This window comes from Xenopus tropicalis, chromosome 9 (genome assembly GCF_000004195.4).
Source record: "Xenopus tropicalis strain Nigerian chromosome 9, UCB_Xtro_10.0, whole genome shotgun sequence".
Taxonomy (NCBI): domain Eukaryota; kingdom Metazoa; phylum Chordata; class Amphibia; order Anura; family Pipidae; genus Xenopus; species Xenopus tropicalis.
The window spans coordinates 90,966,325-90,978,933 of NC_030685.2; the positions used below are offsets into that span (position 1 = coordinate 90,966,325).

Here is a 12,609-nt window from a genome sequence, read left to right on the forward strand (position 1 = left end):
CCAGTCAATGAGTTCTGACCCACATTCAGTACCAAACTGGGTTTATTGGGAACTGGGGCAGCAGAAGGGACTCCCCCAAACCTAATGAACCCCAAAAGGAGCCAACAGGCTTGTGACAACATGAAAGGGTTAAAGTCACACAGGAAAATGATGGTTTACTTTGCCTTTAACATGACAGTAATTATCAGACCCAGCCATAGACTGGCGCAGTATCTGTCAGCCAATCACATTCCTTGTAGTGCTCCAATAACCAATTAGAGGGAGGAGCTTCCCCAGCCCACAGGGAGCAATGATTGGTCGAAGGAGGAAGATTATAATAAAAAAGTCCCTAAAATGAAAGGTTAATAGGAAATGATCCAATAACTTGTTTATAAAACAATAAAGAGTAAAATTAAAGGCCAAGCTAAGAGCAATAAATAGACATGGGGGGCAGAATGGGCCGGGGGCCCCCATGCAGTTTCCCCCCTCAGCACTGAGCCCCCACAGGTAACTCTGCACCCCACGACCCAGCGCCTCACCTTGGGGTACGGATATTTCCTTCCCCTCGGGTACAAACTGCCAGTGAACTGAGGCAGAATCATATTGGGCACCAAACTGTCATTTATCATCAGGAAAGCCAATCGCTCGCCGTCCGGGGACCACCAGTGCGCCACGTGGGAGCCCAGAACCTCCTCTGTGGGAAAGGAGGAGAGCCTCGAACTCAGCCGACTCATGTATAAAGCGCAGGCATAGACAGTAGCGCAGTGCAACAGAGCAGCCATACAGTAGGGGGGTTACAGTAAGGCCGGGGGGGGTGAGTAGGGGGGTTACAGTAAGGCCGGGGGGGGTGAGTAAGGGGGTTACAGTAAGGCCGGGGGGGTGAGTAGGGGGGTTACAGTAAGGCCGGGGGGGTGAGTAAGGGGGTTACAGTAAGGCTGGGGGGGGTGAGTAAGGGGGTTACAGTAAGGCTGGGGGGGTGAGTAAGGGGGTTACAGTAAGGCCGGGGGGGTGAGTAAGGGGGTTACAGTAAGGCCGGGGGTGAGTAAGGGGGTTACAGTAAGGCTGGGGGGGGTGAGTAAGGGGTTACAGTAAGGCTGGGGGGGTGAGTAAGGGGGTTACAGTAAGGCTGGGGGGGGTGAGTAAGGGGGTTACAGTAAGGCCGGGGGGGGTGAGTAGGGGGTTACAGTAAGGCTGGGGGGGGTGAGTAAGGGGGTTACAGTAAGGCCGGGGGGGGTGAGTAGGGGGGTTACAGTAAGGCTGGGGGGGTGAGTAAGGGGTTACAGTAAGGCCGGGGGGGGTGAGTAGGGGGGATACAGTAACACCGGTGGGTGAGTAGGGGGGGTTACAGTAAGGCTGGGGGGGGGGGTGAGTAAGGGGGTTACAGTAAGGCTGGGGGGGGTGAGTAAGGGGTTACAGTAAGGCTGGGGGGGGGTGAGTAAGGGGGTTACAGTAAGGCTGGGGGGGTGAGTAAGGGGTTACAGTAAGGCTGGGGGGTGAGTAAGGGGGTTACAGTAAGGCTGGGGGGGTGAGTAGGGGGGGTTACAGTAAGGCTGGGGGCGGTGAGTAAGGGGGTTACAGTAAGGCTGGGGGGGTAAGTAAGGGGGTTACAGTAAGGCTGGGGGAGTGAGTAAGGGGGTTACAGTAAGGCTGGGGGGGTGAGTAAGGGGGTACAGTAAGGCCGGGGGGGGTGAGTAGGGGGGTTACAGTAAGGCCGGGGGGTGAGTAGGGGGGTTACAGTAACACCGGTGGGTGAGTAGGGGGTACAGTAAGGGAGGGGTTACAGTAAGGCTGGGGGGGTGAGTAAGGGGGTTACAGTAAGGCTGGGGGGGTGAGTAAGGGGTTACAGTAAGGCTGGGGGGGTGAGTAAGGGGGTTACAGTAAGGCTGGGGGGGTGAGTAAGGGGTTACAGTAAGGCTGGGGGGGTGAGTAGGGGGGTTACAGTAAGGCTGGGGGGGTGAAGTAAGGGGGTTACAGTAAGGCTGGGGGGGTAAGTAAGGGGTTACAGTAAGGCTGGGGGGGTGAGTAAGGGGGTACAGTAAGGCCGGGGGGTGAGTAGGGAGTAAGGGGGTTACAGTAAGGCCGGGGGGGTGAGTAGGGGGGTTACAGTAAGGCCGGGGGGTGAGTAGGGGTTACAGTAAGGCCGGGGGTGAGTAGGGGGGTTACAGTAAGGCCGGGGGGGTGAGTAGGGGGGTTACAGTAAGGCGGGGGGTGAGTAGGGGGGGTTACAGTAAGGCCAGGGTGAAGGGGGGTTACAGTAAGGGGGGGGGTGAGTAGGGGGGGTTACAGTAAGGCAGTAAGGCCGGGGGGTGAGTAGGGGGGGTTACAGTAGGCGGGGGGGGGTGAGTAGGGGGGTTACAGTAAGGCCGGGGGGTGAAGGGGGGTTACAGTAAGGCTGGGGGGGTGAGTAGGGGGGTTACAGTAAGGCTGGAGGGGGTGAGTAGGGGGGTTACAGTAAGGGGGGGGTGAGTAGGGGGGTTACAGTAAGGCCAGAGGGGTGGTAGGCGGGGGTGGGGGGGGGTGAGTAGGGGGGGTTCAGTAAGGCCGGGAGGTGTGAGTAGGGGTTACAGTAAGGCCGGGAGGTGATAGGGGGTTACAGTAATTGCCGGGAGGGGTGAGTAGGGGGTTACAGTAAACACCGGTGGGTGAGTAGGGGGCGTTACAGTAAGGCCGGGGGGGGTTGCAGTAGGGGCGTTTACAGTAATCCGGGTGAGAGGGGGGTTACAGTAAGGCTGGGGCGGGGTGAGTTAGGGGGTTACCAGCTAAGGCGGGGGGGGGTGAAGTAGGGGGTTACAGCTAACGGCCGGCGGGGGTGAGTAGGGGGTTACAGTAAGGCGGGCGGGGGGGAGTAGGGGGGTTACAGTAAGGCCGGGGGTCGTGAGGTAGGGGGGGTTACAGTAACGCCGGGGGGGGTGAGGAGTAGGGTTAAAGTAAGGCGGGGAGGTGAGTAGGGGGTTACAGTAAGGCCGGGGGGTGAGTAGAGGGGTTACAGTAAACGCGGGGGGGGGGGTAGTAGGGGTTTACATTAAGGCCGGGGGGTGAAGTAGGGGTTTACAGTATGGCCTGGGGAGCGTGAGTAGGGGGGTTACCAGTAAGGCCGGTGGGGGGGAGTGAGCTAGGGGTTACAGTAATGGGCCGGGGCGTGAGTAGGGGGCGTTACAGAAGGGCCGGGGGTGAGTTAGGGGGGTTAGAGTAAGGCCGGGGGGCTGAGTAGGGGGGTTACAGTAATGCCGGGGGGGGGTGAGATGGGGTACAGTAAGGGCCGGGGGGTGATAGGGGGGTTACAGTAAGGCCGGGGGGGGTGAAGTAGGGGGTACGTAAGGCCGGGGGGTGAGTTAGGGGGGTTACAGAAGGCCGGGGTGCAGTAGGGGGTTACAGTAAGGCCGGGGGGGGGAGTTAGGGGCGGTTACAGTAAGGCCGGGGGGGTTGAGTAGGGGGGTTACCAGTAAGGGCCGGGGGGGGGTGAGTAGGGGTTGGAGTAAGGCCGGCGGGTTACAGATGAATGGCCGGGGGGTGAGTAGGGGGGTTAGAGTAAGGGCCGGGGGTGAGTAGGGTGGTTACAGAAGGCCGGAGGTGGGGGTGAGATGGGGGGTTACAGTAAGCCGGGGGGTGAGTAGGGGTTACAGTAAGGCGCCGGGGCGGAGGGATGAGGTAGGGGGGTTACAGTAGGCACGGGGGTTGAGGTAGGGGGGGTTACAAGTATAGGCCGCGGGGGGTGAAGTAGGGGGGTACAGTAAGGGCGGGGAGGGGGGAGTAGGGGTTTACAGTAAGGCCGGGGGGTGAGTAGGGGGGTTACAGTAAGGCCGGGGGGTGTAGTAGTGGGGGTACAGTTAAGGCCGGGGGGGTGAGTAGGGGGTTACAGTAAGGCCGGGGGGGTGAGTAGGGGGGTTACAGTAAGGCCGGTGGGGGTGAGTAGGGGGGTACAGTAAAGGCCGGGGGGTGAGTAAGGGGGGTTACAGTAAGGCCGGGGGCGGGAGTAGGGGGGTACAGTAAGGCCGGGGTGAGTAGGTGGGTACAGTAAGGCCCGGGGGGTGAGTAGGCGGGCGGTACAGTAAGGCCGGGGGGTGAGTAGGGGGGTACAGTAAGGCCGGGGGTGAGTAGGGGGGTTACAGTAAGGCCGGGGGGTGAGTAGGCGGGGTTACAGGTAAGGCCGGGGGGGAGTAGGGGCGGTTACAGTAAGGCCGGGGGGGTGAGTAGGGGGGTTACAGTAAGGCCGGGGGGGGTGAGTAGGGGGGGTTACAGTAAACGGCCGGGGGGTGGATGAGGAGGGAGGTTACTTACCCTCATACAGCCAATCAGCTATCCCGTTGGACACAAGCCCCTCCCTGCCGGAGGAGGTGAGCCTGAGGGAGCTGCTCCTCACATCAGACTGATAGTAAATGTTATTTTCAAAAATATAAATCTGCAGCCGGAAAGGGAAACAGAGAGAGTTGTTCCAGGAGCCGAGTGGGGCCCCCCCCCGAAACCCCCACTCACTCACCCACTCACTTACTCACTCACTCACCCACTCACTCACCCACTCACTCACCCACTCACTCACCCACTCACTTACTCACCCACTCACTCACCCACTCACTTACTCACTTACTCACCCACTCACTCACCCACTCACTCACCCACTCACTTACTCACCCACTCACTCACTCACTCGCTTACTCACCCACTCACTCACTCACCCACTCGCTTACCTCCAACCCACTCACTCACTCACCCACTCGGTAGTCACCCACTCACCCACTTTGCCCACTCGGCTTACTCACCCACTCACTCACCCACTCACCCACTCCTTACTCCACCCCACTCACTCACTCACCCACTCGGCTTTACTCACCTACTCGCTTACTCACCTTACTCACTTCGCTTACTCACCCAACCACATTTACCCCACTCGCTTACTCCCCCACTCGCTTTACTCCACCCACTCCCCACTCACTCACCCACTCACTCCAACTCACCACTCGGCTTACTCCACTCACTCGCTTACTCAACCCACTTGCTTACTCACCCACTCCCCCACTCACTCCCCCACTCACTCACCCACTCACTTCACTCACCCACTCATTTCACCCACTCACTCACTCACCCACTCGCTTACTCACCCACTCCCCCACTCCCTCACCCACTCACCCACTCACCTACTCGCTTACTCACCCACTCCCCCACTCACTCACTCACCCACTCGCTTACTCACTCACTCACCCACTTGCTTACTCACCCACTCCCCCACTCCCCCACTTCACTCACCCACTCACTCACTCACTCACCACCACTCACTCACCCACTTTGCTTACTTCACCCACTCCCCCACTCCACTCACCCACTCACTCACTCACTCACCCCCACTTGCTTACTCACCCACTCACTCACCCACTCCACTCCACTCACCCACTCACCACTCACCTTACTCACACACTCCCCCACTCACTTCACCCACTCCCCCACTCACTCACTCCCCCACTCACTCACCCACTTGCTTTACTCCCCCACTCACTCACCCACTCACTCACCCACTTCCCCCACTCACTCACTCACCCACTCACTCCACTCACTTCACTCACCTGCTCCCCATCGCTTAACTCCCCCACTCACTCTCCCCACTCCCCCACTCACCCATTCCCCCACTTTCACCCACTCCCCACTCACTTCACCCACTCAACCCACTCACTTGCCACCCACTCGCTTACTCCCCCACTCACTCACTCACCCACTCACTCACTCACCACGCTCCCCACTTCGCTTACTCCCCCACTCACTCCCCCACCCCCACTCACTCCCCCACCCCCCCCACTCACTCCCACTCACTCCCCCAACTCACTCACTCACTCACTTCCCTCCCCCACTCACTCCTCCACTCACTCCCCCACTCACTCACTCCCGCACTCACTCACTCCCACTCACTCCACTTCCCCCACTCCACTCACTCACTCCCTCCCCCACTCACTCACTTCCCCACTCACTCCTCCACTCACTCCCCCACTTTCACTCCCCTCAACTGCACCCACCCACCCACTCACCAAGCCCTCGGGGCAGAGCACACAGAGGCCGGGGGTGGCCCGAACCCCCCTGCCATAGGAAGGTTCTGCCCCAGCCGAGGGCAGTTTAGTCCCTTACCAGCTGTTGCCCCTGGACACCCCACTCTGCATATTGTAACACGGAATCTTCCACCTCGGGGGGGTTCAGTTCCCAGACTTCCCTGCAGAACAAGGATTGGATGTTAGAAAGGGCGGGGACACTGGGCTGAGGAGCTGACGCTTCATGTTACAGGAAAGGACTTACCTTGTGTGAATGTTATATAGATGACGTTAGGAGGCCGTGAAGGAGGAAAGGGAAACCTGCAAACGAGAGGGAATGAGAATCATAGTTACGGGGGGGCTTTGGGGCGGGGGGCGCTTGTGGGGCGGGGGGCTTGGGGCGGGGGGACCCCAATTCCCGTTGACCTTGATCTGTTTCATTCATACGGGCTGTGATTGGCATTAAAGAGTAAACAAATTAAAGGTTATATTGTTACTATATGGGGGGGGTATATTAGATAGGGATCATGTTACTATATGGGGGGGAGGTTTATTAGATAGGGATCATGTTACTATATGGGGGGGTATATAGTAGGGAGCATGTACTATATAGGGGGGTATTATAGATAGGGATCATGTTACTATATGGGGGGGTATATAGATAGGGATCATGTTACTATATATGGGGGGGGTATATAGATAGGGATCATGTTACTATATGGGGGGTATATAGATAGGGATCATGTTACTATATGGGGGGGGTATATAGATAGGGATCATGTTACTATATTGGCGGGGGTATATAGATTAGGGATCATGTTACTATATGGGGGGGGTATATAGATAGGGAGCATGTTACTATATTGGGGGTATATAGATAGGGATCATGTTTACTATATGGGGGGGGTATATAGATAGGGATCATGTTACTATATGGGGGGTATATAGATAGGGAGCTAGGGATCATGTTACTATATGGGGAGGTATATAGATAGGGATGATGTTACTATATGGGGGGGGGTATATAGATAGGGATCATGTTACTATATGGGGGGGTATATAGATAGGGAGCATGTTACTATATGGGGGGTATATAGATAGGGATCATGTTACTATATGGGGGGGTATATAGATAGGGATCATGTTACTATATGGGGGGGTATATAGATTATGGGATCATGTTACTATATGGGGGGGGGTATATAGATAGGGATGATGTTACTATATGGGGGGGGGGTATATAGATAGGGAGCATGTTACTATATGGGGGGGTATATAGATAGGGATGATGTTACTATATGGGGGGGGTATATAGATAGGGATGATGTTACTATATGGGGGGGTATATAGAATATACAGAGAGAGAGAAGTGAAAGGGATTAATATAAAGTAATATACAGACGGGGGCTGGCCCCCATTACGCACATCCAGCTCTACTTGCCCTTTGCCTTATTATACACAAGAGACTAATTATAGCGGCGTTTCCCATGATGCCCCGGGAATGGCGGATATTCCGCCGCCCCAGCACTGTGAGATATAAATACCCCGGGGGCCTGTAATTAGTGCCGGATGTGTGTAATTGGCCTGACGGGGCAGCTAATGGCTAATTGCAACAGATCCATTAAGCCATCAATCAGAATGGAGCCCTGACACGGGGGGGCAATACACGGGAACATAGGGGCTTTGTGTTACTCAGGGGCACAATTATTCCTCCTATGTCCCCCCCAGCTCCCAGGGGCAGATAGACAGGTAACTGCCACCCTTGGGGCAAACTGAATCATTACAAAAGATAAAACTCTATAGGGTTAAGGGCCCAGGGTCCCAGCAGAAGCCTAAGGTGGGGGAGGGTAAGTACTATACCCCCGGGGGGCAATTCCTACCCTGAGCTCTGCAGCTTCTGGGGCCCCAGATTGAAATAAACCTGCTTTAGGGGCTGTTTCTATAGCAACATACTCTAATTACTGCCACTCGGATAAAGCTCCTCCCCCAGTCACTACCAATGGGATGTAAGGAACTCCATCCAATCATTGTCAGTGGCATGAAGCTCCTCCCATAAGTACTGCCTGTGGAATTAAGGCTCCTCCCCAAGGGCTGACAGTGGAATAGAAGCTCCGCCCCTAGGATTACCAGTGTGATGGTAGCACCGCCCCCAAGGAAACTGTCAGGTTCAAATGTTCCCGCCCCCCCCCGCAGAACCCTTTTATAGGAATGGGATCTATTATCCAAAATGTTTGGGATTGGGTCACAGAATCCACAGAATCAGCAAACAGAATTGAATTTGGTCTCTATGGGAGTTGCCTGTAATTGTTACTGTCTGGATAACGGGCGTCCGGATAGGGGATCCAATACCTGAGCATGGGGGGGGGGGGGGGTACGGAGAGAAAATCCTTTCTAACACAGAAAATCACAGTTTTCACCAAAATATTTATTCCATTAATATCTGACTTGCCCCATCCCCCAACAAAGATTTGCCCCCGGGCTGCATACTCTGTAGTTGGGGCAAATAATATCGGTACCTGCTTCACGTCGTAGGCCAAGAGCACGAAGCGCAGGTCGGGGGACACCGAGTATCTCGAGGCTTTAAATGTCACCTGGAAGGGAAGGGCCGACAGTTGCTTTGTGCTGAAAGATGGGGGGCACAGATATGGGGGGCACAGATATGGGGGGCAAAGTGACGCAGCCAGGCAATGGCATCTACACATCAAATCTACTAAAAACATATGATAAATCCCATTGGGGGATAAAGCCCCTCCTATCCCAACAGCCCAACAGCCCCTCCTATCCCAACAGCCCCTCCTATCCCAACAGCCCTCCTCCTCCCCACAAGCCCCTCCTATCCCAACAGCCCCTCCTATCCCCACAGCCCCTCCTATCCCCACAGCCCCTCCTATCCCCACAGCCCCTCCTATCCCCACAGCCCCTCCTATCCCAGCCCCTCCTATCCCCACAGCCCCTCCTATCCCAACAGCCCCTCCTATCCCCACAGCCCCTCCTATCCCCACAGCCCCTCCTATCCCAACAGCCCCTCCTATCCCAACAGCCCAACAGCCCCTCCTATCCCAACAGCCCCTCCTATCCCAACAGCCCAACAGCCCCTCCTATCCCAACAGCCCCTCCTATCCCAACAGCCCCCCCCTCCTATCCCAACAGCCCCTCCTATCCCAACAGCCCAACAGCCCTCCTATCCCAACAGCCCCTCCTATCCCAACAGCCCTCCTATCCCAACAGCCCCTCCTATCCCAACAGCCCCTCCTATCCCAACAGCCCAACAGCCCCTCCTATCCCAACAGCCCCTCCTATCCCAACAGCCCCTCCTATCCAACAGCCCCTCCTATCCCAACAGCCCAACAGCCCCTCCTAGCCCAACAGCCCCTCCTAGCCCAACAGCCCAACAGCCCCTCCTATCCCAACAGCCCCTCCTATCCCAACAGCCCAACAGCCCCTCCTATCCCAACAGCCCCTCCTATCCCAACAGCCCCTCCTATCCCAACAGCCCAACAGCCCCTCCTATCCCAACAGCCCCTCCTATCCCAACAGCCCAACAGCCCCTCCTATCCCAACAGCCCCTCCTATCCCAACAGCCCCTCCTATCCCAACAGCCCAACAGCCCCTCCTATCCTAACAGCCCCTCCTATCCCAACAGCCCCTCCTATCCCAACAGCCCCTCCTATCCCCACAGCCCCTCCTATCCCAACAGCCCAACAAGTAAAATGATTTAAAGGGAAAGTCACTGACAAAAGTCGAGTTGTCCAGCAACGTCGTCGTCTCATTGGTCACCACATTGAGCCTGAAGACGAATCCGTGGCGGTTCCTGTACACGAGCTCCTGATCTGCGGAGGAGAGGAGGGTCCCGCCATTTATTCATATAACTGATGGCCACGCCCAGCACACATAGGTATAGGGGAAATATAAGGGGGCGGGTCTGTAGGAAGTGCAGAAGGTAAGAGGCGGGGCAGGGAATGTATGACTGACAGCTCTGGTTTCTATATCTCCCACTCGTTACATTCCCCTATTTATACCGGGCGGCACTTTATTTGCTTTAGTTGCCACTGAGTGACACTGCCTGGAGTTGCACCGCTTGTTATCCGCAAATACCCCCAAATCCCTCTCAATCAGGGACCCCCCAGCTCACCCCCATTGAGTGTGTAACTCACCTTCATATCGATTCTACCCAAGTGCCCAACTGGCATTTATCAACATTGAACCCCATTTACCATTTTGCACCCTGCCTGCAGCTTAGAGTTTTGCCCAGTTTAGTATCTATAGTAACAGTAACTACGGTGCCCCCTCTGGGTCATTAATAAACAAGTTAAAAAGCAAAGGCCCAAGGACTGACCCCTGCGGTACCCACTAACCACACTGCCCCCCCCCCCCATGTAATCTACCCCTCAGCCAGTTCCCTATCCAATTACAGATATTATGTTCCAATGTTCCTTCCTTTAACCATTAAGCTTCTGTAAGGTTCTCAGGGCTGGAACTAGGGAGGGGGGGGGGGCAGAAGAGGCACGTGCCCAGCATGCATGGGTGTCTAGGGGGTTCTGCCCTTACATCCCCTAATGACGGGGGTTACTAGATGAAACCTATGGGGGGGGGGTAGATAGGTGATACCTATGGGGGGGGTAGATAGATGATACCTATGGGGGGGTAGATAGATGATACCTATGGGCGGAGGGGTAGATAGATGATACCTATGGGGGGGGTAGATAGATGATACCTATGGGCGGGGGGGTAGATAGATGATACCTATGGGGGGGTAGATAGATGATACCTATGGGCGGGGGGTAGATAGCATGATACCTAATGGGGGGGTAGATAGATGATACCTATGGGGGGGTAGATAGATGATACCTATGGGGGGGTAGATGATACCTATGGGGGGGTAGATAGATGATACCTATGGGCGGGGGGGTAGATAGATGATACCTATGGGCGGGGGGGTAGATAGATGATACCTATGGGCGGGGGGTAGATAGATGATACCTATGGGGGGGTAGATAGATGATACCTATGGGGGTGTAGATGATAACCTATGGGGGGGTAGATAGATGATACCTATGGGGGGGTAGATGATACCTATGGGGGGTAGATGATACCTATGGGGGGTAGATAGATGATACCTATGGGGGGGTAGATGATACCTATGGGGGGGTAGATAGATGATACGTATGGGGGGGGGTAGATAGATGATACCTATGGGGGGGGGTAGATAGATGAAGGATGAAGTAGGAAGATCTCCGGTTGATGTGCCCCTGGGTGTTACAAGGACTTTGGAATCAATGTTGGTGCTGATGGTGGTATATAGGTTAAAGCAGTTGCCATGGTTACCCACTCCGCTGCTGTGTAGCCCGGGGGGGTTATCCAGGCAACGGGAAGGTTGGGTGTTGGGCCAAAATATCATCTTTACATTTTCTCTGGCTTTGTCCCAGCAATAACAAATATTGGGCTTGTTCTGGCCCAGAGCCGGGGGGGGGGGGGGGCAAGCATGGGGGGGAAGATAAGGGGGGGATGGACAGATATGGGGGGGTGGGATGATCCCATCTGTGAAGATTTATTAAGCAGTACTTGCCCCCCCTCCCAAATACTGCTTGTTGGTAAATTCCAATGTCTTCCCTGGGATCCTTAGAGGGGTCACAGACCCCCACCCAGTCGGATACAGGGGGGCAGCAGCCTGAGAGTCTCTGTACACAAAATGTGATTGGTCCACAGGTTGCTGACATCATGGCTGCCAGTTAATGACCCCCAGTGAAAGGGAACAGGAAAAATGATAATTGGCACCATTTAACCCCCCAGTGCCCGGCTCAGATACAGAGAATCCCATTATAATAACAAAAGGGCCCTGGGGGGGCTGAAACCCAAACCCCCGACTCCTATTAACCCAATCCCATCGGCACCAATAAACCCAATGTTTTATTCAGCAGGTCGAGCGCCGGGACAGCGATCCGATCTCCTTCCCCTGAAGTTTCCTGGCACCGACCCGAGCCCAGAACTATATACCCCTGCCCTATATACCCCTGCCCTATATACCCCTGCCCTATATACCCCTGCCCTATATACCCCTTCCATATACACTATATACCCCTGCCCTATATACCCCTGCCCTATACACTATATACCCCTGCCCTATATACCCCTGCCCTATATACCCCTGCCCTATATACCCCTGCCCTATACACTATATACCCCTGCCCTATATACCCCTGCCCTATATACCCCTGCCCTATATACCCCTGCCCTATATACCCCTGCCCTATATACCCCTGCCCCATACACTATATACCCCTGCCCCATACACTATATACCCCTGCCCTATACACTATATACCCCTGCCCTATATACCCCTGCCCTATATACCCCTGCCCTATATACCCCTGCCCTATATACCTGCCCTATATACCCCTGCCCCATACACTATATACCCCTGCCCCCAATACACTATATACCCCTGCCCCATACACTATATACCCCTGCCCTATATACCCCTGCCCTATATACCCCTGCCCCATACACTATATACCCCTGCCCTATATACCCCTGCCCTATATACCCCTGCCCTATATACCCCTGCCCTATATACCCCTGGCCCCATACACTATATACCCCTGCCCTATACACTATATACCCC

General features: G+C 55.4%; 1 protein-coding gene across 1 annotated transcript in view; it reads right to left on the reverse strand.

The window, feature by feature from the left end:
* Window positions 1-12,609, reverse strand: part of dpp10 (dipeptidyl-peptidase 10 (inactive)) — an 85,337-nt gene that overhangs the window by 19,068 nt on the left and 53,660 nt on the right. Inside the window, 8 exon segments of the mRNA NM_001112993.1 lie at window positions 519-673; window positions 4,258-4,378; window positions 6,088-6,169; window positions 6,253-6,265; window positions 6,268-6,278; window positions 6,280-6,308; window positions 8,504-8,578; window positions 9,723-9,817. Of these exon segments, the coding sequence (NP_001106464.1) occupies window positions 519-673; window positions 4,258-4,378; window positions 6,088-6,169; window positions 6,253-6,265; window positions 6,268-6,278; window positions 6,280-6,308; window positions 8,504-8,578; window positions 9,723-9,817 (581 nt within the window).